Source organism: Ambystoma mexicanum, chromosome 2q (genome assembly GCF_040938575.1).
Source record: "Ambystoma mexicanum isolate Mex_15411 chromosome 2q, UKY_AmexF1_1, whole genome shotgun sequence".
NCBI lineage: Eukaryota > Metazoa > Chordata > Amphibia > Caudata > Ambystomatidae > Ambystoma > Ambystoma mexicanum.
In genome coordinates, this window is record NC_090924.1 from 1,168,621,314 (window position 1) to 1,168,646,214 (window position 24,901).

Here is a 24,901-nt window from a genome sequence, read left to right on the forward strand (position 1 = left end):
TGCACAATGCATGACACCACATTTTCGGGTGACATAACAGATGGACAGAAGCAGCACAGCACAAGAAGAACATTCTCATTATCTGGTCCAGCACATACACACGCACACATACAGCTCACCACATTTATTTCCGCGCATAATGGGCATGCACACTTTTTGCTCTTGATAGTTTAGAACACTTTGGGTGGAGCACATGACATGCCAGTATTATGTCCTTTGCCTAGGGATGGCAGGTATTATGGGCGGGAGCTCTGCCATTTTTTTTATAGGCCTCAGCTAGAGGCACTAAGCTGCTATTATAGTGTATTCGGCCATCGTTGTTAGCTGAAAGCTCTTGATCGAAATTTCTCTCGTCCTGCAAAAAGGCTGAGAGCCCAAGGGCAGGTGGGGAAGGGGTGTGAGGTAATTGTCAGCTCTTTATTGCAAGGGAAGCGTTTCTCAAGAGATAAATGCCTGGTCCCTGGCAACAAGTACTGCCTCATCAGATTGGGAAAGAATACATAATGTTTGTGAAGGCCGTAGCAAGCGTTCTCAAGCAGCCATGTTAAGAAATGTGCTGAATGATATGGAGAAATTAGCAGAAATTATGGTCTAGGAGCAGTGGGTAGCAGTGGACCGGTCACGTTTTTTTTCTAGAAGGCTGTTCATTGCAGGATGGGAACTAGAAGGCAATGACCAGGGCTGGCAAAATGTAACAAGATATGGAGCTACATAGTGATCAGGAACAGATGGTGGGAATGGTGAATGAATAGAGGAGGTGTGTGCCATGTTGGTTTGTTGCCTATTGGTCCATTTTGGTGGGACGTTGCAGCTCCAATTGGCTGAGATAATATGGTGCCTTTGGAATTAAGCCCTGTATCGATCTGTTTTCCCAGAGATGGGATTGGCACATTTATTGGTCTGAATAACGTGGGTGTGACTATGTGGGGTGGGTAGTGATCTTTGTGTGACAAAATGGTAACTGTCAGTAGTTTCTTAACAATGTACAGAGATGTTTAGGTGGCTGGTGACAACCAGCCAATCAGACTGTTAGGATGATAGTTTTGTTACACTTTAATTAAGATATGCTAACGCCGTGATTGTGGCTATAAAATGTTGGGCTTGCAAGAGTGGGTCGAAATTGGCTTGTTTTGTTCATCTTCCAGGCTGTGATGTACAAATACTTTTTGTGTTTTTCCTGCATGTGGTGCACACCTCTTTGAGTTTTTGTGGATCGTTTTTTTTCCCCTTACTTTTTGGGACCTGAGTTGAGAGTGTGGGAGCGCCCTAGCTGTACAGGTTCATACACGTATAATGTATCGCAACAGTGGTATAGGGCCATGCAAGAAACAAATGCATGTTCATTAAACATCTTCCATCTAGAATGACATCTACAAAGCGTAATTCTAAATAAAAAAAGAATGAAATCCTCGTATTGAATCTTCCTGCTCCCATTAAAGTCCTTTAGTGCCTCTGAGAGTGTGAGATGTGGGATTCCTAAGACTGCCTGGGCTTACCCCAAGGGATTCACCGATGGGTAGCACCGCATTAAAAACCATGTAGGATATGCCAATAAATTGATATGCGTTGGTCAGGGCACCTTCCAAGTGTTTTGAGGTAGCGCATGTTCAGGCACTGTGTGTCCTGTTTCCATAGTATTCATTTCAAATACTGTCAAGAACTGTGCTCCTTGAAAAAATACATTCAGCACTATTCCATGCATCATTGAGTTCCCAGAGAACACAAACTACTTTAGACTTCGGCTGGTTTAAAACAAAATGATTGAACGTAGCAAACTTGTGTCTTTGCTTTGTTTAAAATGTACGGGGCTTCCTGGCAAGAGGGCGCCAATGTACTGCATGAATTGGGTGTCCCACCGACTTCGACACTGCCCAAATACTTGTTTGGAGACATTGGCATGGTCTCGACCAAGCTGAGAAGACTTTTCACCATTGTCTGCTTACTGGCTAAAAAGTGTATAATGCTTAAGAGGACTTCCACAATTGCTCCGGACATAACAATGTGGGTTCATGAAATGACGTACGCTAATGAGTGCGAAGAGGCCTATCTATCATTAATAACACCGAGCTGCAGGCCAAAAGACATTTGGGAACCTTTCAGAGAACTGTCTAGATACCGCCAAGTCAATGCAATTGTATCTACTGTAATGCTCCCCTGATGATAACATGTGTGGGCACTGAAAGCCCAAGTCGATGTATTGACTATAACCCAATTGCAGACTGTACTTGAGGTTGTATGTCTTTCACAGTATTGAAAATAAAGTTTAAAAAACCAAATGTACGGGGCTGCAGGGTCTCACCTATACAGGTGTAGTGGACAGTAAATGAATATGGCAGCGGAAACGGAAACATTCACTGAATCCAGTGCACACTGAATGTGCTTGTTACCTCCATGATATCTTTTGGAATTGCTTTTCTCCACCGGTAGGTTGCTTTCATGTGCTCATATGAGTTAGCCATTACTTCCACAGCCTTCGGGTAGGCATAGCAGGACTCCAGTACCTGCAGAAGAAAGGCAAGTGGTCACTGGATACACATTTTATTAAATAAAACACTGAACATTCTAACAGCATTTCCTTAAAGTACTCTTCATGGACATACGGAGGATCTCGATATTGTCACATATATTAGGTGCTGTATACACTTCTATGGGTGCATGCAATGATGAGGGGATCAGTTTATGGATGTTAATGCTGTCAGGCATTGAACCATGGATGTTCTGTATTTCGTAATTCTTCATGGGTCCCCCTTTAGTCCCATAATGATGCACCATACATTCCTGATTCGTTTAGATGTCAGTACATATTGTCAGTGTGCATTCTATTTGCATGTATAATTAAATGTAATCAAATGAAATGTAATGTGTTCTTATAGAGCACACCATTTGCTTTTCTGACATCCCCCTTGGCACCTGGTTCTAGAAGAGAAGGGGAAGAAATGTTAGAGGCAGAAGAGGCAATGGCAGGTGTGGAAGTGCACAGGCCAGATATACCATATTACTATGTGCTGGTGTGATCCAAGCTGGTTCCTAGTAGAGGCTCCTATGGTATCTGTATATCCAGAAGGGAGAGTCCAAGTGCCAATGAGATGCTTGATTCCCTGTCAGCCATCTATACCAAGAGAGCAGGTCTGGAAGATGTTGGGGTGGTGTGTGGTAGAGGATAAGGTGTTCCATAGTCATACAGAGAGAGGTTGTTATGCTTCTGTATTATTCGTGAGGTAGGGAGGGTGCCAGAAGGTGGTAAACTGGTGTGTGTGTTGTGAGGGTGCAGTAGTGAGTGACTGACACACAGGTGGCATTTCCGGTGCTACATACTTTTATTTAAGTATAAATAGGGTTGGGGGAAGGCCCTGTTAGACCTAACACTACAAGGGCTTTCCTTGCCTCAACATAAATCTTTAATGGGTCCGTCAGGATGTAAACAATAAAGAATTGTCCACTGTTGTGTCAAAACCCTAACTCTAGCCCTGATACAAGCAACTTAACCAAAAGGTGCAAGGGAATGTCTTTGCAGCAGATCATTCACAGTTGTTTTCAAAAGTTCCAAATGGTGAAAAGCAAAGTTCCCCAGTGGTCAGTAGAATGTCTCCCTTCTCTTGACTTCACCACAATGTTCACAATCCTGGGGGTTTCACATTTCCTGCCTCCACTACAAAAGAAAATAACAGTGTCGACCTTAGCTGTCATCACTGGCACTCCGGGCAGGGATTAGAAACCCAGAGTACCCCACTGGCTGCCATTTTAGGATAGGTGAACCCGGGAGTCACATGAGCTTCTTCTAATACATATAGTTTACATACAGGCATGACACTAAAACATATATGTATACACATTCACAGGGTCCATGCAGATGCCCTGACGAAGGTGATTTCACTTCCAACTTGGACTGCTGAAACATGTCACAACAGGGGACCATATAAAGAAATCAGGAAGCTCCTCCAGACTATTTTGATGTTTCAAACACATTGGCAGACCCCATTCTAGAAAGATGGACTCTAGAACCTGAAGAATAATAGCTGCAAGACACCTGCAGGAATGCAAAATGATAAATGAAAATAAGATTAAAACAAAATAGAAATAACTGGAAAACATACATAGAGAACTTTAGAATCATAACTAGACAATACCTCCCCTGAAGGTTGATCTCACATTTTGGATTGGAACAAAGAACTATGTCCGAAATTGGCCATGAACATGAAGGTTTATACCTGAATGAGTGAACCAATCTGGTAAAACCAGTTGAGATAGGATTACTGAGAATTGATTTCTTCTATACTGCATTATACCACAGATTATGTTTATTTCATTTTTCTTTCTTTCCTTTCCTTTACATCGCTCAAATCAATTGAAGAACCAAGGAATTTCGACTGTTGGGGAAGTCCCTTCATACCCCATGAGCCTTTGATCTATTTTTATGCAAGATTACTTGACTACCCAAGGTCCTGTCCCTAAGGTTATTTAATTGTATGTATCAAATCAATGTTGTATGTCAATATACATGTCTTTTGTTAATCATGAAAATAAATAGAGCCTTATATTTTTTCTTTTACAGATTGTTAGAACGAGTTATTGTTTATGTTATTCGTGTGTGTCTTTGGGGGCTCATGCCATTTCATAATACGCGGGAAATCAGTGATAGATACCTGACGGCATAGAATAATAATGATTAAAAGAAATTAAAATTAAAATAAGTACAACAGTGGAATTTCCCTAACCTTTTTTCAAGCATCTCACCCCAGCCCCCATTGGAAGAAGGGGTTAACCCTAATTTGGTTATCACAATCCTAGGGGTTGCCTCCCTTCCTCAGGTTTCTCTTCCTTTTACACAGCCTACCAGGTTCACTCTTCTCCCCAGCACTGTGACTAAGAAGAGTAGTTAAAATGGCTCTTATTTTATGGGTGTAAGTCCCAGACCCGCGTAACGAACACAATTCTCTTCCCAGGTAGACTTGGTCTACTCTCCTGCCAAGTACTACCTTCTGCCACAACTGTCCTTCTTTATATGGGTATGAGCCCCAGACTCACCTGGCGTTAACAGTTCTTCTAGGTCGATTTGGTGTACTCTCCTGCCAAGTACTAACTATTGCACAGCCAACTTGTTTCACCTTTCTCCAGGTATTGGGACTATGAAGATGAGCAACTGTGGTATTCCCTTCTGTCTTCCTCCTTCTGGGTAGGCTTGGTTTACTATCCTGCCAAGCACTACCATATGCGACCAAAGATGTAACAGCTTCTTCAGGGTCCCAGACCTTCGGTTCAGGGTATTCCTCCCCCTTCCTCGCTTGCCACCACCTCTTCTCTTTATCGGGGTCCCAGATCCTGGGTTTGGGGTATTCTTTTCCCCTTCCTGTTTGCCACAACTTCTGCTTATCAGGGTCTCAGACCCTAGGAATGGGGTATTATTTTGCCCTTATCTATTGCCACAACTTCTTCTGCTTCGTAGTGGTCCCCTGCCCCTTCTAGTACCTGTGTGTTTGGCTAGCAAGGACGTCCACATTTTTTGAGCTTCCTCCATCAGCCGCGGGACTCGTGCTGCTTGCAAGGCTCTGCTTGGTCTGCCGCAGCTCTGCAACACCATCCTTCGCGCTTCTGACACCTTGGGTCGCCTGCCGCCTTCATCCGCCAGTCTGCAGTCCCAGCCAGTATCTCAGGAACGGGTCCAGAGCTCTCGACCTCACCCTCGGCATCCTTTCTTCCTTTCCAGGTTCAGCAAACATGGTCCTCTTACTCTCTGCTCCTCCAGGGATGACTGGTTTTCATTTGGAGTCCCTCCTTGCTTTTTATTTGTTTGTCGGGTTCGACCAGATAGCATAGACTGGTCTGCTCACTTTGGTTCTGCGGGGTGCTCTCCTGCACTCTGCACATCTGCGTTGTCGCGGTACTATTTTTCCTGGACTTGAGGAGAACCAACTCCGGTTGCAGAAGCACCTCAAGACTTTCCTCTTTGCTTCTGCCTTCACTCCCCCTCTCCCCTGCTGATCTGTTGTCTCTTGGCATCGTGCACCTGGCCACCCTCTGTCCACCCTCCCGTACTGCCACTGGGCCACCCCTTGCACTGGGGTCTGTATCTGTACCCATTCAGCCCCCCTCCTTTTTCTTCCTGCACTTATCAGACCTACCCTGTCTGCTGCCTTAAACCCAGCACTTGCCAATTGCTGGCTGCACTCCCACTATTTGTTGCCTTTATTATTTATGTATTTATTATTTATCTGTCTCTCCTTTGCTTCGCACTTTCCTCTTCTCCCCCTTCCATGCACTTTTCCCCGCCCCCTTAACGACAACTTGGTCTAGATTCTATTTAACCCTTTACCCCTGCACCTTCACCCCTCACACATACGCTCACATTCTCCCAGGATCTCAAGAATCATCTATTCCCCTCTCCTATTGCACAACACCCGCTCCTCTCCCTCATCTTCTATCACACTTTCACCTGGCCTCTGGAATACACAAATCCTCTGCAATAAATCTTTCTACATCACTGACCACTTCGACTCCTATGACCCTCAACTTTCACTTCTTGCCATCACAGAAACCTGGAATACACCTAATCACTCTGCTACACTAGCATCTCCCTGCATTGACTCTGCTACTTATTGATGCCTGTTGGGAAGAAAGATTTATTCTGTTTCATTGTGGGGCTGGTGGAAAAAGGCTCTGGCTTGTAACAATTTTGTATAAAAATAGGCTGGTACAGCTTGCGATGGGAAATTGTTTTGGCCATACAATCCCACGGCTGGAAAGATGGGCAAGAGGATGTTGAAAGGCTTGGCTACAAGAGGGGAAACCAGCAAGGACTGGCGCAAACCTGTGTCTGTGTTACTGTTGGAGGGACTGATATCAGTGATCAATGAAGTGTGTTAATCCTATTGGGAGACCAGTTTGTTTAAGGTCATGTTCTTCGAATATTTTGGGACATTTAGGGTTTCTGAGTTGGCTGGGGGTGCTAGCCAGGGGGAGGTGGTTGCATGTGGATGATGTACATTGGGGGATTGGGTCCGCCCGTGGATCAAGAAGAGTAAAATGGGACAAGTGTGGATGGGGCGGCGGTAGAGTTGCACGAGTCTAGTGCATTGGCCATTTACCTGGTAAAAGTGCTAGAGAACTACGCAAAGAGGTGAAAAGAGTAGGACAGGGTGATGTTATTTGTTTCCTCAGTAAATGGAGGCATGTATTTGCGATGCTGAGGAAGGGGTAAGATAGTTGAGGTTGGATCCGGCACACTTTGGTACCCAATGTTTCCATATTAGGACAGCCTTGAGGGGTGAGGTTTGGTATGGGGAAGTAGGAGATTAAGATTTGGGAAGATGGATGTCTTGCAGGTTTAGGGGACTGGAAAAAGATGTGTGCACAGGATTATGGTTTTTCACCCATTTTCATGCCAAATGTCCTGAACGAAATTTTGATTGGGTGACATTCCTTTGTGAAATAGGATGGACATCAGGAGGAGACATGGACTTACGGAAAACAACTGGGGAGTGACCAGAACTGGTATGGTTGGGCAAGGTCTGTAAGGAACTCATGGTGGCAACAGTAAAGACAGACACAAGCGATCTCAGTTCAAGCAGAGTATTAAACTGTATAAATGGTGAGTAAAACGCCTAATATAAACCTAAATCTAAGATAGGAGCAAGCTATGACCATCAAATAACAATAAGGCAGTGCTAGTGGCGCTTTGTCAAATAAAAAGGGCCAAAAACTATTGCCAATCCTTACTGCTAAATTACAAAATAGTGTGGGATTATATTCACCAGAAAAGGAAGAAGTGTTCACAAAAATGATAAGTCAGGATGGGTTAGCTGGGGTCTCCCTTCTCCACGTTTTTTAGCATGGGACAAGGCGAGAATCCTGAGCACAACATACACCTCGGCTTCTGCAACACGAGGTTATAGTTCTTTTCAGTGATATCAGGACCTTCTGTGGCCAAGTCTCTTTCATACAAAGTCTCTTGCCTCCAAGGTTCTGATGTGTCAAAAATAACAAAATAAAAGTTCCTTTCCGTAATCTTTTACGTTGGGTGATGACTCCTCACCCCTGGATCCCCCTCAACTGGGCTCCGATCCTTTCTTAATGTTAGCCTCCCTCTGTTGGGTTCACTAGGGCCAGATACACAGTTCACTTTGCTTTATCACAATGCAGGACTCACTTCCCTAAGCCTTACTCCTGGCATCCCTCCATCGGGTTCACGTAGCCATTCTAAATAGTTCATGATTTTATTATCTCATCAGAAAGCGGGTCTCCCTTCCCTTAGCTTTCTTTTGGCATCCCTCCGCCGGGTTCACACTTGCCACAGTTCATAGGAAAATCACTCTAAGTCCGGGTCTCAGCCGCCAGTCAGGCGTCCTTAAAGCCCACAGCCAGGCTTCAAGCAGTTCTATTAACACAATGTTCTCAGGGTTGTAACTGGTCACCATAATTTGAAGGCATCCCTCAGTCGGGTTCACATTTGCCCGCAGTAACACATTTCACTTTGTTTGCTCAGCGTGTCAATGACTTTCACTTGTACAAGGGGTTTTGGTCAGCCCTTGTATGACCACTTTGTCCTCTTATGCCGGCTTCTCCTAGTGCCTCTTGGTATTTGTAGTTTCAACAAAGGGGACTAGCCAGAGTTCTTCGAGCGAGCACCCACGTGGTGCCAGACTATTCTGCTGCTGGTCTTTCACTGGGGTTTCTTAAAGTTCAAGACCCCTATTCCGGGCTCAGAGCTTCTCACTCTCAGGGTTGCCCTCTGCCGGGTGCAGACCCCCAGGTCATCCCTGGCTCAGACCATCTCACCTAGCTTTAAGGGTCTCCCTCTGCCGGGTGCGGACCCTTCTGAAGTTTTCTGATTTTGCCTCCTGGAGGTACAGGTCCCTCTCCTCACTGCAGCCTCTCCTGCATTCAAAGGTCCAGGTCTCCCAGGGCCTCTGCAGTTTAACTGATCCTCCTTTGCCATCTCAACACCTTCAAGCATCTCCAGCTCGCTTAAAGTGTGCTCTCCTGCTCCGCCTTTTATTCCTCCTGGGAGTCTCAAGTGGAGTCAGGTGTGATTAGAAAAGGAGGCCTATTGGCTGCCACAGGGCGCACGGATGCGGTCTTCCTCCATGTGAGCGCCGACCTGTGACCCTCAAAAGTGGCTTGAGCCCCCACTTTTGGCCCCCCCACCGCATATCAACGGATCCACGAGACAGGAGAACCGGACCCCCACATGCTGAGCGAAAATCCATTGAAAATCGGAGTTCTGTAGCCTGAGTACAGCCTCCGGGATCGTGCCTCCCTCTCCAGGCCCTCAGTGCGACTTCACGACGGGGCACTGAGACCTGGGAAGCCCAGGACTGCTGGCTCCGCCCTCTGTTTTCCCACAGAACCATTGAGCCGCGCAGCGGGCCTCCAAGGCAGTTTCCACCTCACGGTGCAGCCCCTGGGCCCCCGTGGACCGAGGAGACCCTCGACAGCAGAGGAGGAGGCGGCCCTTCCCGTTCCGTGATCTGTGCGGCAACACCGTCGCGCCCGCACAGCCTGTGGCCCACCGTGCATAAGAGTGAGTGCCCCCCCATCCGCCGACGCACTATCCCAATACGGACGTTGTGCCTGCTCCCCGAGAGGCCTACCCAACCCGGACCTCATGTCCATGCACTGTGGTCCCTTACGAGAGAGAGTGTGCGGCGCAACCCCAGTTATCTGCCCGGGGAGGCTGCTCCCGCCATTTCCTGGATAATATCCCTCACCCCTCATTGGGCTCGGTACCGTGTCACCAGCCCCATTTCGTTGACTGGGCAAGCCACGTATCACACACCCTGACCAAGAGGATCGCACCCAATGCCTCTGGCTACTGAATCTGGAATTGGGCGCTAGCTATGCCTCCCCTGTTTAACTCGTCCTCCAAGCTCCCGACATCAGGACAAACCACACTCCGACACTGAACCCCGCCACAGAGGGTTGGGCCCCCACTTGTGGGGCATGTGCCCTCCTCTGTACGCCTCCCAAGAGACTCTCCTGGGACCCAGGCCACCTATCAGAGACCCCCTTCCACGCAAACCCAACAAGGTCCACGAGTCAACCCGCATTCACTCCGGCACATTGCGGAACCCGCACCGAACCTGAGGTCTGCACGGAACTGAACACGAGGTGACGCATCCGTAGGGTAGGGGCCCTGACCCCAGGGCATGTGCCTCCTCCCAACGCTGGACTCTCGTTTACCCAGGACTTTCCGGAGATTGCCCTGCAACACTCTCCAGTACCGGCTCATTGCCTTGGTGTTGAGGGTAGTGCCCCCGTTACAGGGGCGAGTGCCTCCTCGCATCTACACAACGCATGAGCACCAAATCCAAACTAGCCAAATACGCCTACACCCCGCCGCATCCCGAACCTAGAAATGCCTGCACAATGTCAGCGGACGCCTCACAAACAGAGGCAGCGGCTACCAAGGGGGACATAGCCGCCCTCCTCAGCGAAATCAGAAACATGGGCGCCAACTTGGGTGGCAAGATCGACAAAATGACCCAGAGGGTGGACAATATTGAGGAGAGGCTCCAAAGTGTCGAGAACAACCAAGCCTCAATTGACACACTGGAAACCCAGCTGGACCTCCGCATGCGCAATATAGAGAAAGGAGAAGAAGACATCCGGTCGAAGATAGACGATTTAGAAAACAGGGAGAGGCGTAACAACCTGCGATTTTTTGGGATTCCAGAATGGGAGGGGGAAACAGAGGAGGACCTTAAACACACCATACATGACATCATTAGAATCCTAACCGCGGCTGAGAATATCGATGAACCCGCAATAGAAAGAATGCACAGAGCTGGAGGCCCACCATAGGGTCCGAGATCGGTCCTGGCCAGATTTCATAGATTTCAAGACAGAATGAGGATTCTCACTAAAGCAAGGTCAGGCGACACCCTCACCCTTGGTGGAGCCCAAATAACCATCTTCCAGGACCTATCCTCGCTCACCTTAGCCCTGCGTCGCCTGTGTGGCCCACTAACCAGATGGCTCAAAGACCAGGGCACGAGATATAGGTGGGGTTATCCCTTCTCCCTAACGTTCGAACATGGCAGCAGGAAGATAATACTCCGCTCCGAAGAAGAGATTCGGGATTGCATCGCGAGAGACTCTACACGTCACAAGATACACTGCACCCAGAGGCGATAACAGACTATCTGACCAAAGTAGCCATGCCGACCCTCCCATCGGAAGCAACGCAAGCCATGGAAACCCCTATCACGGGAGAAGAAATTACAGACGCAATTAAAAGACTTCCAATGGGGAAAGCACCGGGGAACGATGGATACACCGCAGGGTTTTACAAAACTTTCCAGAATGCACTCCTCCCGTTCATGGTGGTCCTCTTTAACAATATCCTCAGCACTGGTGTGGCACCCGACTCCTTTTCTGAAGCCCTAATAATGGTGATCCCCAAAGAAGGAAAGGACCCCAAGCAATGTCCCTCCTACCGCCCGATATCGCTCCTGAATATCGATGCCAAGATTTACACGAGGGTTCTCACCGCGAGGCTCGAGGCACACATGCCCACAATAATTCACAACGACCAAGTAGGCTTCATTCTAGGCAGACAAGGTGCAGACTCCACTCGCAAGACCCTCCACCTCATACACGAGGCCAGAAACCTGCCAAACACACCAGCACTGTTTTCGATCGATGCAGAAAAAGCATTCGACAGAGTCGAAGGGCACTTCTTAGAGGCCACGCTGAAACAAATAGGCCTGGGACCCATTCTTCGATGAGCAATCAAGGCAGTCTATACAGCCCCAAGAGCCGCTGTAGCGGTGAACGCCCAGTACTCCCGCTGGTTTCCCCTCAGGAGAGGAACGAGACAAGGCTGCCCCTTTCTGCGATTCTCTTTGCGCTCTCACTAGAACCCCTGGCCCGAGCCCTCCGAGCGGACACTGTCGTTGAAGGAATGCAGGTGAATGGCAGAGAATACAAATTGGCCCTGTATGCAGACGACATCTTGCTCCACGTGGTAAACCCACTCTCGTCAATCCCAAGGGCGATACGCCGCATTGAAGAATATGGGATACTCTCCTGTTTTAAGATAAATAGATCCAAATCCACTGTCTTCCCGCTCCATGACCCAACCCCGGAGCTGCTACATGACCTCGAATGCCTTGGCCTGATTTTCAGAGGCCCCACAATGCGATACCTGGGAATCAACTTAACGAGAGACCTAACCCAACTCTATTAGGCAAACTTCCCGCAACTTCTAAGCGCTCTCAAAACGGATCTCGCGAAATGGAAAACCCTCACAATTTCCTGGATAGGGCGCTTGAATGCAATCAAGATGGTGACCCTCCCACGCTTCCTATATCCCTTCCAGGTCCTCCCCATCACAATCCCGGACCACTTCTTCAAACAGACCAAGAAGGCCATATTGGAATTCCTGTGGGACGGAAAGAAACCCCGGATACCATATGATATCCTGATACTCCCGAAGGAGATGGGCGGAGTGGGCCTCCCGGACATTGAACGGTATTACCAGGCGACCCAACTCAGGATCCTTATCCCACACCTGCGCAATAGAAAGGACCTCCAATGGGTCCAACTAGATAATGACATCCTGCTCCCTGTTACTCTTGCGGAGTGGCTAGGGGTCCCCAGAGCAAAACTCACGAAACGCTTACGTGACCACCCAATACTTGGCACCATGTGGAACATCTGGAGGAAGGGGAAAGGGATGACCAGAATCACGACATGGCCTTCTCCACTAAGTCATCTCTGGTCCCCCGGGATCTGAGAGGAAATCCCTGAACACGCCAGATAACAGGCCTGGTGTGATGCCGGACTGGAGAGAGTAGGCCAACTGTGGAGAAACGGGAACTTCATCCCGATCTCGGAACTAGAGGAGGCCCTCCAAATCCATCCAATTCCAATCTTTTTGTATCTACGATTAAAAGGGGTCATGTCAAGGAAGAAATGAAAGGAAACCACACGGCAAGAGCCGACACCGTTCGAATCGATACTGGACACGGCCAACTCATCAAAAGGTTTAATAGCACGCATGTATAAGGCCCTGATCACTAAAGACCAAACTCCAAGTCTTCGACCTCAAAGAGCGATGGGAAAAGGACTTTAATAGAGAATCTGAACAACACGCCTGGGACCAAATCTGCGAAACATCAGCTAAAGTATCAATCGCCACCCAGTACAAATTACATGCTCTGAAACTGCTCCATTTATGGCAGTATGATCCTTGCAGACTCTCGAAAATGTTCCAAACATCTAGCCCAAAATGCTGGAGACACTGCAACATGGACGCTGATTACTGGCACATGTTGTGGAAGTGCCCCAAGGTACGCATCTATTGGCAAGAGGTCCTGGGATGGATTAAACAATTAGATGGCATAGAAAGAGTCCTATACCCTCTCCTGATCTTATTTGGCCTTGAAGAAGAAGAAGACAGAGTGGTACGTGTAAAAGGGTTGATATCCCCCCTCCTGTTGGCTGCAAGAGCTGCCCTAGTCATCAAATGGAAGTCCCCGCGCCTACCTGACAAAAAAGACTGGCTGCAAATCGCCATGAACATATACACAATGGAGAAAATAACCGCGGCCCTCCATGACAAGGCCGCCCGACAGGACGAAGCCTGGATGGACTTCACAGAACAATATATCACAAGTACAGCCGTTACCGACTCACAGCTCTAACCATAACGCCATTCAACGGCCCATACCCGGAAAACGAATAGCGATCTACGTACTGCCTAATAGCCACCCCTGTCACAACCTTCACATAGAACCTATGACACCGACAGAGATCAACGTCACACCGCCACTTAAGACAATTTCAGCTAACGCCGACATCTGGAAATCGTCCAAGAATGGACATGGGGGAGGGGCGGGGGTTCGTACTATATATCCATCGAGAGTGGACATGTATGTTACTAGCGATTTGTTATTGAAGTGGATCGCGATGATCTTGTGATATGACCAAGTTTGCTCAGTTATGTATTCACCTGACTGTTCACTTTTGATGTAAAAACCCAATAAAATTCAAGATGAAAAAAAAAAAAGAAAAGGAGGCCTGAGCTTGCCTGCCCTCATTAGCGGGACAGTCCAGTCTTAGTATAGCATAGTCTTTCTTCTGTCTCTCAATGCTGTTGTGAGAGATCATCATTCCTTCAGCTCCCCATTTTCTCTTCTCAGTGTTTGTAGAGAGATTCAGTGTGGAGGGATTGTGGGAGTTTTGGTTTTTCTGATTAATTAGGGAAACACTGTGTAGGGTTTTGTCCAAATAAAAACGGTGAGTGTGTGACGGTAAATACATGTGTTGGTGTGGTTTTGCAGAAAGGTATGGGGGCATAATGGAACTGGTTTGACAATATTCTATTTCAACTGAGGGAATGTCGGGTAGGGGCATATCTGAGACAGGGGGATAGTCCTGCAGTTGTAATATATGAGATGGTAATTGCAATTTCTTTCTCCTTGTTCTCTCATGCCTCATTTCTGAGTTGGTACTAGTTGGAATTGGGGGGGTACCGGGACAGGATTTAGAATTTATTTATTTATTTATTTGCATTTGTATAGCGCACTCACAGCCCAGAGGCATTGTGGCGCTTGTTACAAGAGTTTTTAAAGCAATTTCAGTAGCCAGGTTTAAAGACACTGTTTAATCAGAGGCCTTGGGTCAGATCACAGTCTCGGCCCACAAAGGATCTTACGGTTTGGGTAGAGCATTTCCAGTGATAGCAGCACTAAAGTGGAACAACCTCCCGTTATGACTTAGACTCGAGGCCAACTACATAGCCTTCAGAAAAAATCTGAAAACACATATCTTCAAGTGAAATCACTAGATCGACCAGGTGCCCCTAGGGAGGAGCTCTGCTGTCCTGTCTTATATATGTTTGTCTTGTCTGTATCTATATGTGTGCACCCCGATGCCTGCAGGCTTTCGGTGCTATATAAACCAATAAATTAAATAAATAAAAAGTGAGTAAGGTCACACTACTTGGGTGCGTGGCAGCAGAAGTGCTGTGTATCGTGAACTTTGCCTTTGGGGTCTATATACAAGAGATCCAGTCCCTACTGTCTAGGTTTGCTGGTGTTATTTCAGATATAGGACGGTTCACGGGTGACCCAATTCACCTACACATCCATCCGACAGTACAGCCTGTGGCATTGAAGCACAGGCGAGTGCCTTTTCACCTTTGAGCGAAGGTGGAGTAAGAACTGGATGACCTAGATAACATGGACATCATTGAAGAAGTGGAAGGGCCGACCATGTGGGTTTCGCCCATTGTCATTGCCAATAAATCAAGGCAGTCTTGGCTTGAACTTTACCTACTGGCCAAATAGGGATCTCCCTCCCCCATCATCCATCCCTGAACCCACCACTCCCTACAGTGCTATGTAATGATCTAATTCTGTACAATACTACGGTACTCTACTTTAGTTAGCAGCACTTGCCCAACTAGGTTAATGTTGTCTTTGTATGCCACCTGGGCTTTGTCCCTGGTCTCTGTCCCACTTTGTTCACCCCCTCAAACTGGCTTACCCATTTATACCATATTTTTGCTATTGTACAGGCACCCTTCCGGGGAATACCTCTGCCATCTGTAAATGTGTTATTGTTAGTCATTTTTGATCAACATTGATAACCCTGGTCTTCAAATAAATACAATTACAAATAAAAGAGACCACAGTTCTTTCCCAGTCCCTATCAAGGTTTATAAACAGCTGCATATCATTGGAGTAGGTGAAAAAGAAAGACCCACAGAAGGCCATATTAGCCACTAAATATTGTCCATACAAATGAATTTACAGGGTTCCTTAGGGCATGAGAGTGTTGACTGTTTAATTTAAGTTTGAGGCTTAGCATTGAAAGTGGGTCGCCAAACATATTCAGTATGGTTAGTGTTAGGTACATTTTTCTAAAGTCCAATTCCGGCCCAACATTTAATACAGACCTGCACTATCCAAGGTTGGTAAAATGGCAGAGCAGCCAGGCTTATTTTAGGAGGAGGGATGTGAGCTGTAAATCAGTACACAGTAATCGGAACATGCATATATCTAAATAAATACTGACACACTTAAAGTTATATCAACATTATATATTTATTTAATACATACACAAGGCATATAAGCAACTAAATAAATAATGTATCAACTACTAATATCAAATGCACATCAGGATAATATGTGGAAATAAAGCAGGTGAGTAAATTACCATGGACTTTTCTCTCCACACACGGAGTGACTTCAGTCAGGTGAGTAAAAGCACTTATTTGTATCTACTCTGCAATATTGGATTAAGTAAGTCAAGAATGTAAAGAAACAAAAGTAACAGGTAAGCAACACTGTAGCAATTCTTTGAAAAGGTTAGGCAATCTTTTCCCTGGATAGAAGTGAGTTCTCACTTCAGGTTTTGGAGGAAAACAAGCAATGCCAAAGCCAGTAGGAATAGAAGATTGACTGTAAGGAACGAGCAATGCCAAAGTCAAGAGGAATGCAACAGTTCTGGTGAAAATCTTCTTAGCACAGGTATGTAACAAGTTAGTTGTTCTTTAAAAGATTACAGGAGATTAGGAGAAGCCTTTCTGTAAGGGCACAAGCAGTTAGGCCTGCGCAACTGGAGTTGGGCGAACACCCAAACAGCAAAAACAGCACTCCAAAAACAAAGGAGTGACACAAATGTCTCAAGGGTACCTTGAGAGTGAAGAAGAGGATGCAGTTGGGCACCTTCTGGATGCACAACTGCAAACACGGTCTCCTTGTCCTTCGGTGTGGTGATGAAAGGGGGGACCATGGATGGGCTCGTGTAGATGTAGTTAAGAGAGGGACTCACCAGCAAGCATTTCTTTTCTCCCGCATTGGTGTGTGGTTTTGGCACCTTTTTAGCAGCACCACACGCAAGCAATCACTGCCCGTTGGAATATTCTTCATGTCTTGGTCCTATACTCTGGTGAGGGGACTCTGTGGAGAGGATTCATGCTTCTGGAGGTCCACACAGATGCAACGGAAATTCCAGCGAGATTCCTCAACGGCAAGACGATACACTTCAAGGTGGTCGCGGTACCCCGGGTATTGGGATTCTGCAGCCCTGGAAGGTCGCAGGATGTTGGGGGATGGCTCAAATTGATTGAAGATAGTCCTACAGCTGGTTATGGCCACCAGCCAAAAGGAGGACGTCGTCCTTCGCGGAGATTCCCTATCAATGCAAATATGGGGTCAGGGCAGCAGCGGTACTTCAGCAGTGCTTCTGCAGTTACTGGAGGTGCTGCAGGCGTCTCTGGTCATCTTCTTCGGAGCTTCTGTTCCAGTGGTTGACTAAGCCTACTGTCCCAAGAATATTGCTTTTTATGGCAGAAAAATGTATTCACTGCCACCAGCTATTTATGTTTGTCTGTTACTGTAACTATAAAAGTTACAGGAGCAGTGGGAAAGGAGTTAATGTGTAACCCCTGCGCACTCCACATAAGGTGGTGCATGCTGATCCCACAAAAGAGAAGGTAATTAAGATAAAAAAAGTTCCCACTATCCTTGAGAACAGTAGTTCTCCTGTGAGAATATAAAATAAAAAGGGAAGCCCCAGGGACTCCCCAGCAACACTGCTCATTGGGTGCTGTTTGCTGCAACAATCACTTAAAGATGCATGACCCCATTAAAGTAAAAATAAATTACAGTAGCAGTAGGACAAGTTTCCCAGGTCAGAGCAAAAATAATGTGTGAGTGAGGAAAAAAAGTCCAACTTAATTAGGAGAATACATTAAAAAAATCCCAGAAGTCCAGCAAAAGTGCTGGGGGTCTCTCAGGTTGAGGGGAATTGGCACAAGAATTGAAAATTCACCTGAACAGTTAGACAAAAACAAAGAGCAATGCCAGAAATACCACACCCAGCCAGATGATCAAGCAAAATCTGGCCGATGACGATTTTGAAAGCTGCCAGCAGGTCGAGCATGGCCAAGCTTAAGACACCTCCACTGTCCAAAGTCATCTGAATTTTTTTTAAGGCAGCTAGCAACATGGATTTGTTTGCGCTACCAGACACATTCCCACCGGGAAGGGATGAAGAACATTAGAGTGTTCAATAAATAATGAACGATTCTTTGCACAAGTTGGGCCCCTCCGGTGGGAAGGTAATGGCTCCACACATGGGAACCTTAAAGGAGAGAGCGCCATGACACGCTCATTGTCAGTCCATGTGGATTGGTCAGCAGAAAGGCATCACAAACAAAGTCATATAGCAGAAGGGAGATCACTCTCTCATTCAGCAGGATAAGAGGAAGCAGCAGTGGTAGCATAAACAAAGACTTTGTCGGAAATGGAGATTGTAGCCGGCATTGTGTTTCTTCAAGTAAGTTGTGCAAGGAGAAAATGGCATGACCGTTAGAAATAATACTGCTGGATATTGTCCTCCTGAAAGTGAAGGAAGAATTCAGACCAATTCACAACATGTCTTGGCCAGAAGGAGAGTCCATCAATGAAATATTGACCTGATGGACGCCCAGTATCATACTCGAAAATAGATGAAACAATGAAACGTATTAAAGCTTGTGAGGCAGAGGCTCAAATGGTGAAATGGAACGTAGAATCTCTGTTCAGGTTTCTATCCATAGTAGTGGACTATTTTCAGCTGCTGGGTATTCAGTTCAGGGGCAGGATATATGTTGACAATGCAAATGAATTTATTTATTTATTTATTCATTTATCCATTTGTAAAGCCCCTTAAGCCCTTAGGTAAAAGGGCACTAATAACAAATACAAAGACTCACGCCCAACATACAAGGCAGAGCCAACAAAGAGTAAAACCAGATAAAAGGAATAAAAACAAGATAAATGGGAAAGTTGGAGCAGAATAAAATCACTTAAAAAGATGAGAGTAAAACTAATAAAACCAAGGAATTGCTAGACAATAGCAGCTAGGGATGAAAGAGCATCTAAATCTACATAAAAAAGAAGGGGGTTCTCGAACCGTAAGGAGGCAGGAAGGGTGTTCCACAGTTTGGGGACAAGAAAATTAAAGGAGCATTTTCCTGCTCGCTCAAGCTTCACACGAGGTATCAGATGCAACATTCTATTGCTCGATCAGAGAACCTGCCTATTCTAATAAGTATTCAATATTTGTTTCAGATAGACGTGAGACTTGCTGAAAAGGCAATTGTAAACAATTGAGGGCAGCCTAGATTGCGTGCGCTTGTTGAATGGGAACCACGGGAGTGCTTGGGGCAGTAACATGGTCCTTCCTCTTAAGACCTGCTACTATCCTAAAGGCATGGTTTTGGGTAATTTGTAGCTTGGAGAGATTACTTTTGTGATATGACTGCCAGAAGGCTAGCACAGTAGTTTATTCTTGTCCCAATTATGTCCCTAGCTAATGAAGCACAATTTTCAGCAGGGATAAGTGAAAGGATCTTACTCAAAAGTCTGAGATAATATGCAGGTGACCAAACTACATAATTGACATGATCTTTAATGTTAAGAGACGAGTCAAGATAGACCCCAAGGTCTTGACTGTTGATGCAACCTTAATCTCCCAGACGGCGCTTTTTATATTCTAACGAAAGGCTACAAAATCTGGATTGAGAACAAACCAGAATTAGCTCCTACTTCATTTAAAGTGAGATAATGTTGGGCTATCCAACTCTGTATTATATTGAAGACAACATTAACCCTTGAAACCTTTTCATCGTAGATACCTGACAGTTTGAACATTCCTTGTGTTTCATCAGCATAATTAGTGTACTGGACCCCAATCTTGTCAAGTAAATCAAACAGAGGTTTTAAAAATATTTTAAAAAGGCTCTGTGAAAGACTCAACCCTTGAGACCACATGATAAGAAAACAGAGTCAGCTGCCACATAGCCATAAAATACTCTAGCTTCTGTCTCGGCTAAAAAAGATCGAATCCACGACAAAGCAGAGTCTGATAAAAGGGCTCAGCGCCAACTCTATTAAACAGTAGATTAAAATCCACCAAATCAAAGACCAAGGATAAATCCAATGAAAGCAAAAGGGAAATACATCCTGTATCTATATTGTCAAACAGGGTAGCTTTCAAATCAAATCAAAGCCCGAACGCCAGATTGTTTAGCCAGAAGTAGATTATGTGAGTCAATAGGAAGGTGTGTTGGGGAGGGAGGATAGCTCAGGGGCTGCACGTTTGTCTTGGAAGCAAGAAAACGCAGCGCAACACAGGTTTGAATCTGGATCCTGTGCTTAGACACCACTCCTGGTATTAAGCGCTTTATAAATGAACAATTATACATATAAATATGGCCTTGAATTTGAAGGTAAGCTGCCTGGTCCAATATCTTCAAAAGAAAAGGAGCATTGGCCATTGGTCTGTAATTAGATACTACGTTAGGATCTGGAGTGGGTTCTTAATTAAAGGAGTAATCAATGCTTTTTTTTAATATGCCGGAACCTGCACTGAATGAAAAGATACATTTAAAAAAGTAGCAATAGCCAAAGCAAGAGATGGTTGTTCTGCAGCATGTACATTCTTTGAGTACTTCAGCACAATTCTGCAATCAGCTTTCACACTGTGCACTAGATAATTCTAGATACTGCACTCCTTCCTCTCACACTCTCGCTTTATTTCTTACCCTCTCACTCTTTCTCGCTCATATTTCCTCTTGCTCATCATTACATATGGTCAGATAGCACAACGAGTAGAGCACTCGCTTTAATATCTGTGCAGAGCCTGCACATGCAGGTTCGAATCCTGGCAGGGCCAAATTTCAGCCTTTCATCCTTCCGAGGTTGATAAATGAGCACCACACACTGTGGGTAAGCAGCGCTCAGATGCCTGAGGGTTTGTAGTGCAATATAAATGCCAATTATTATTATTATTATTATTATTGATGGAACACTCTAACAATGGTTCCCACTCTATTCCCCTTCTCATTCCATTGCACCCCTTATCGCTTCTTCCTTTGAAACTTTGCACTCTCCTCCTTGCACCCTGCTGCCTATAAATACAAAATGCAAAGAACAGCAGTAAATATCAAAACTGTTGGCATTGCCAATGCTTGTCATTTTTGGAGGTTATTTGACTATGTGTTTATCTTTGAAGTCGGATCTGTGACTCAGTAGCCTAATGGATCTCGTACAGGAATCTCTGTATAACCTGATGGTCACAACTTTGCAACCCTGCGGATCCACTCAGCCCTTCATTCATTTGAGGTCCAAAAAAGTGTATGCATTGAGTAACAGTCAATATCTGTTAGTGGTCGATCATCCCAAGGCAGTGGTGCAACACAAAATGTGGGAGTCCCCCTGCGAGCCATGCTGCGGGAGCCCCCCAACTCATCAACAAATCACGGGTCACGCCACATTGTGGCCGTCCTATATTATCACGCTTGCGCAACATGCACAAATGTGCTGTTGAAGGGGTATGCCACACACTGCACTAGGAGAAAGATATAAATATGTGTTTTAATGCAATATACAGCACACTTTCTGAGAAAAATTGGCTAAAAAGCCAGAGTGTTTGCAATGGTTTTGTAGGGTAACACCAATCCAAGCTTCATTGCCACATTCTGAATCTAGATTGTGTCCTATGCATTCCAGCCTCACTGCCATATTTGAACTTAGATGGTGTTCTATGCATTTTAGCCTCATTGCCATATCTGAATTTAGATGGTGCTCCATGCATTCCAGCTTCATTGCTATATTCTGAATCTCGATGGTGTTCTATGCATTTAGCTTCATTGCCATATTTGAATTTAGATGGTGCTCTATGCATTCTAGCCTCACTGCCATATTCTGAATCTAAATGGTGTTCTATGCATTTTAGCCTCATTGCCATATTTGAACTTGGATGGTGTTCTATGCATTTCAGCCTCATTGCCATATCTGAATTCAGATGGTGCTCTATGCATTCTAGCCTCACTGCCATATTCTGAATCTAAATGGAGTTCTATGCATTTCAGCCTCATTGCCATATTTGAATCTAGCTGGTGTCCTATGGCCGAGGTCTATACTATAAATGCACACTGGCCTAACTAGCGTTACCAAGCCTATTCCCTAGCCTACCAATATTCTCACCACCACTTAGCATGTTCCCATCTACTACTAGCTTGTTTTCCTGCGTCCTTATTATCCTAGTCAGTGTAACTCAATTTAAGATGGCTCCGCATTTACCCAACATGCCTTTTCCAACTACTCTTATTAACCAGGCACCACACTTAGACATACACAACCTCCAGCTACTCCCCACCAGTCTCCCTCGTACTACCCTAGATAGGAACCTAGGACTTATTTATGAGCCTCTAGCCCGCTCATTGCCCACTTTACAGAAGTCCAAACAACAGCATCCTTGATCCAGTTCTTCTACTAAAACTTCTAATCCACCCTACAACCTCACACCAGACCCTCTCATAACCTCCCCAGTCAGGGCATTCTCCAATCAACACAAGACAAATGTCACACAACTACTACTAAAAACACAGCCAGCCCCAAAATCAGGGGAGCTTTGGTCAACGCTAGATCATTAGTAGCGCACACCACAGAAATCACAGACCTGATCCTTAAAGAAGATCTTGATTTCCTTGCTATCACCGAGACTTGGCTACACCCTGCAGCAGGCCCCATGCTCATGTTAGCAGTCCCAGATAACTATTCTATCCTGAGGCAAGATCACCCCAACTCCAGAGGAGGGGGTGTCGCCTTCATACATAAATGCAGCCTGTCCATGAGACTAGCAACCTCCTCCAATGTCCCATCTTGTGAAACACTATCAGTCAAAGTCCCACTCACTAATACCCAAACCCTCCATATCCATTTGATTTATCGCCCGCCAGGCTCAATTGGCACCTTTGATGAAGACCTCAATGCCATTCTATCTAGCAATCTTAAAAGCTCCTCTCAAGTTCTCACCCTTGGGGACTTTAACATAGGCTATAACGACCCGGCAGACCAAACAGCCAGCACCATAGCTAACACTCTTGCTGAACTAGGCTTTGCGCAAAGAAGTATGGCACCCACTGATTCGAAAGGTAGAATACTTGATTGGGTGGCCGACCACAACTGCTTAGCGAACATCACAAATACCTCACCACTAGTCTGGACCGATCATCACCTGGTATCGTTCTTTTTGTCCACTGACAGACCCCCACCTCGGCCTAACACCACGGCCCCTCCAACTCTCACCAGAAACAATTACACTAGAAAGCCTCATCCCGAATTTACTCCCCACACTTAACACACTCCCCGATAACCTGGATCCAGAGATCCTGGTTGAAGAATACAACAAGGTTATGGCTTCCTCGTTGGACCTCATCGCCCCACTTAAACTCAGACCTAGTGAACTGAAAACGCACCTTAACAGATGGTACACTCCATTCCTCAAAAACCTAAGGCAGCAAAAAAGAAAGGCTTCCTGGAAAAAATCCCCTTCAGCCGCAAACAAACTCAAACTCTCCAAACTAACCACACTCTATAAAAAAGAAATCTACCTGGCAAAACGAACCTCCTTTGACTCTCGCAGATCCCAAGCCAAATATAACATAAAAAACCTCTTCTCTATACTTAAAGAAGTAGAAACTCCCATACTACCCCCTGATACTTGTACCAAAGATAAAAATTGGTGCTCAGAAATTCAAAATGCCTTGGCAAATAAGATCGTGACCCTTCAAAGTAAAATCTCTAGTAAAAAAGCTGCCCTAAAAGAAACTCTCCCCTCCAAAATTCAGGATAAGCACACAACCACAGATCCTATCCGCTTCAAGTTCTCAAAAGTCAATACTCTTGAAGTAGAAAAAATTATCCTGTCTTTGAAACCATCCAACTGCCAGGGAGATCTGTGCCCAGCACAGCTCATCAAAGATGCCGCCCGTGACCTCTCACCCTTCATCACTAAACTGATCAATGCTTCCTTTAACACTGGCTCCATCCCTTCCAATCTAAAACAATCCTGGGTACTTCCATTATTAAAAAAAACCTACTCTGGACCCAACCATACCCACAAATTACCGACCTATAACCACTGTTCCCTTCGCACTAAAAATTCTATGTACAAATACAGAAGCACCTAGAAGAACACCACCTCTTAGGATCCAGACAATCAGGGTTCCGTCCTCAACACGGGACTGAAACGGCACTTATCGACCTAAAAGCTCAGATTGATACTCTCAGGGATAAAGGGCAAGTTGCCTTGCTCCTCCTCCTTGACTTATCGGCAGCTTTCGATTTGGTCGACCATTCTGTCCTATGCTCACACCTCCATACAGCAGCACACTTCTCTCCAGAGGCCATCAAATGGATCACCTCATTCCTTAACGGAAGAACTATGAGGGTCTTCTCTCCCACGGCTGCAGCAGACCCCATTCCCATCACTTGTGGTGTCCCACAGGGCTCCTGCATCTCCCCCACACTGTACAACGTATTTACCAAGCCCCTTTTCGATGATTTGGATCATCTTGGTATCACCTACACTAATTACGCAGATGATACCCAGATCCTCCTTCCGCTTTCTGGAGATTATGAAAAGGATTTGGCCTTGCTAAATAGGGTGTACATCATCATCCAGGCATGGATGGCCACTCATGGACTATGCCTGAATGATGAGAAAACTGAGCTTATCATCCTGGGTACTACGTCCAATTTAAAGAAACTCAGCCCTGCCTACAATTCCTTCATGATAGATGGGAACAATATCAAAGTTGGACAAGAGGTCAAAACATTGGGTCTCTACCTGGACTCTAACCTTTCCTTCAAAAGACAACTGAGTTCCCTGGCATCCTCAAATGCATACACGTGCAAATTAATCCGCTCAGCTAAACCATTTCTGTCAGACACTAGCTGCCTAACACTCGCCAGAGCCCTTATACTTTCCCGCCTTGATTACTGCAACGCCCTTTACCTGGAAACCTCGAAGGCTACCACCAACAAGCTACAAACTTTACAGAATAACGCCCTGAGAGCAGCTCTAGGCATCCCCAGAAGAGAGCACATCTCAGGACTCA

The 24,901-nt window shown here is 45.7% G+C and overlaps 1 protein-coding gene across 1 annotated transcript in view; it reads right to left on the bottom strand.

Annotated features, from left to right (window-relative positions):
- Nucleotides 1-24,901, bottom strand: part of ASB4 (ankyrin repeat and SOCS box containing 4) — a 279,612-nt gene that overhangs the window by 63,938 nt on the left and 190,773 nt on the right. Inside the window, exon 4 of the mRNA XM_069648554.1 lies at nucleotides 2,388-2,501. Within this exon, the coding sequence (XP_069504655.1) occupies nucleotides 2,388-2,501 (114 nt within the window). The remainder of the gene's footprint in view (nucleotides 1-2,387; nucleotides 2,502-24,901) is intronic.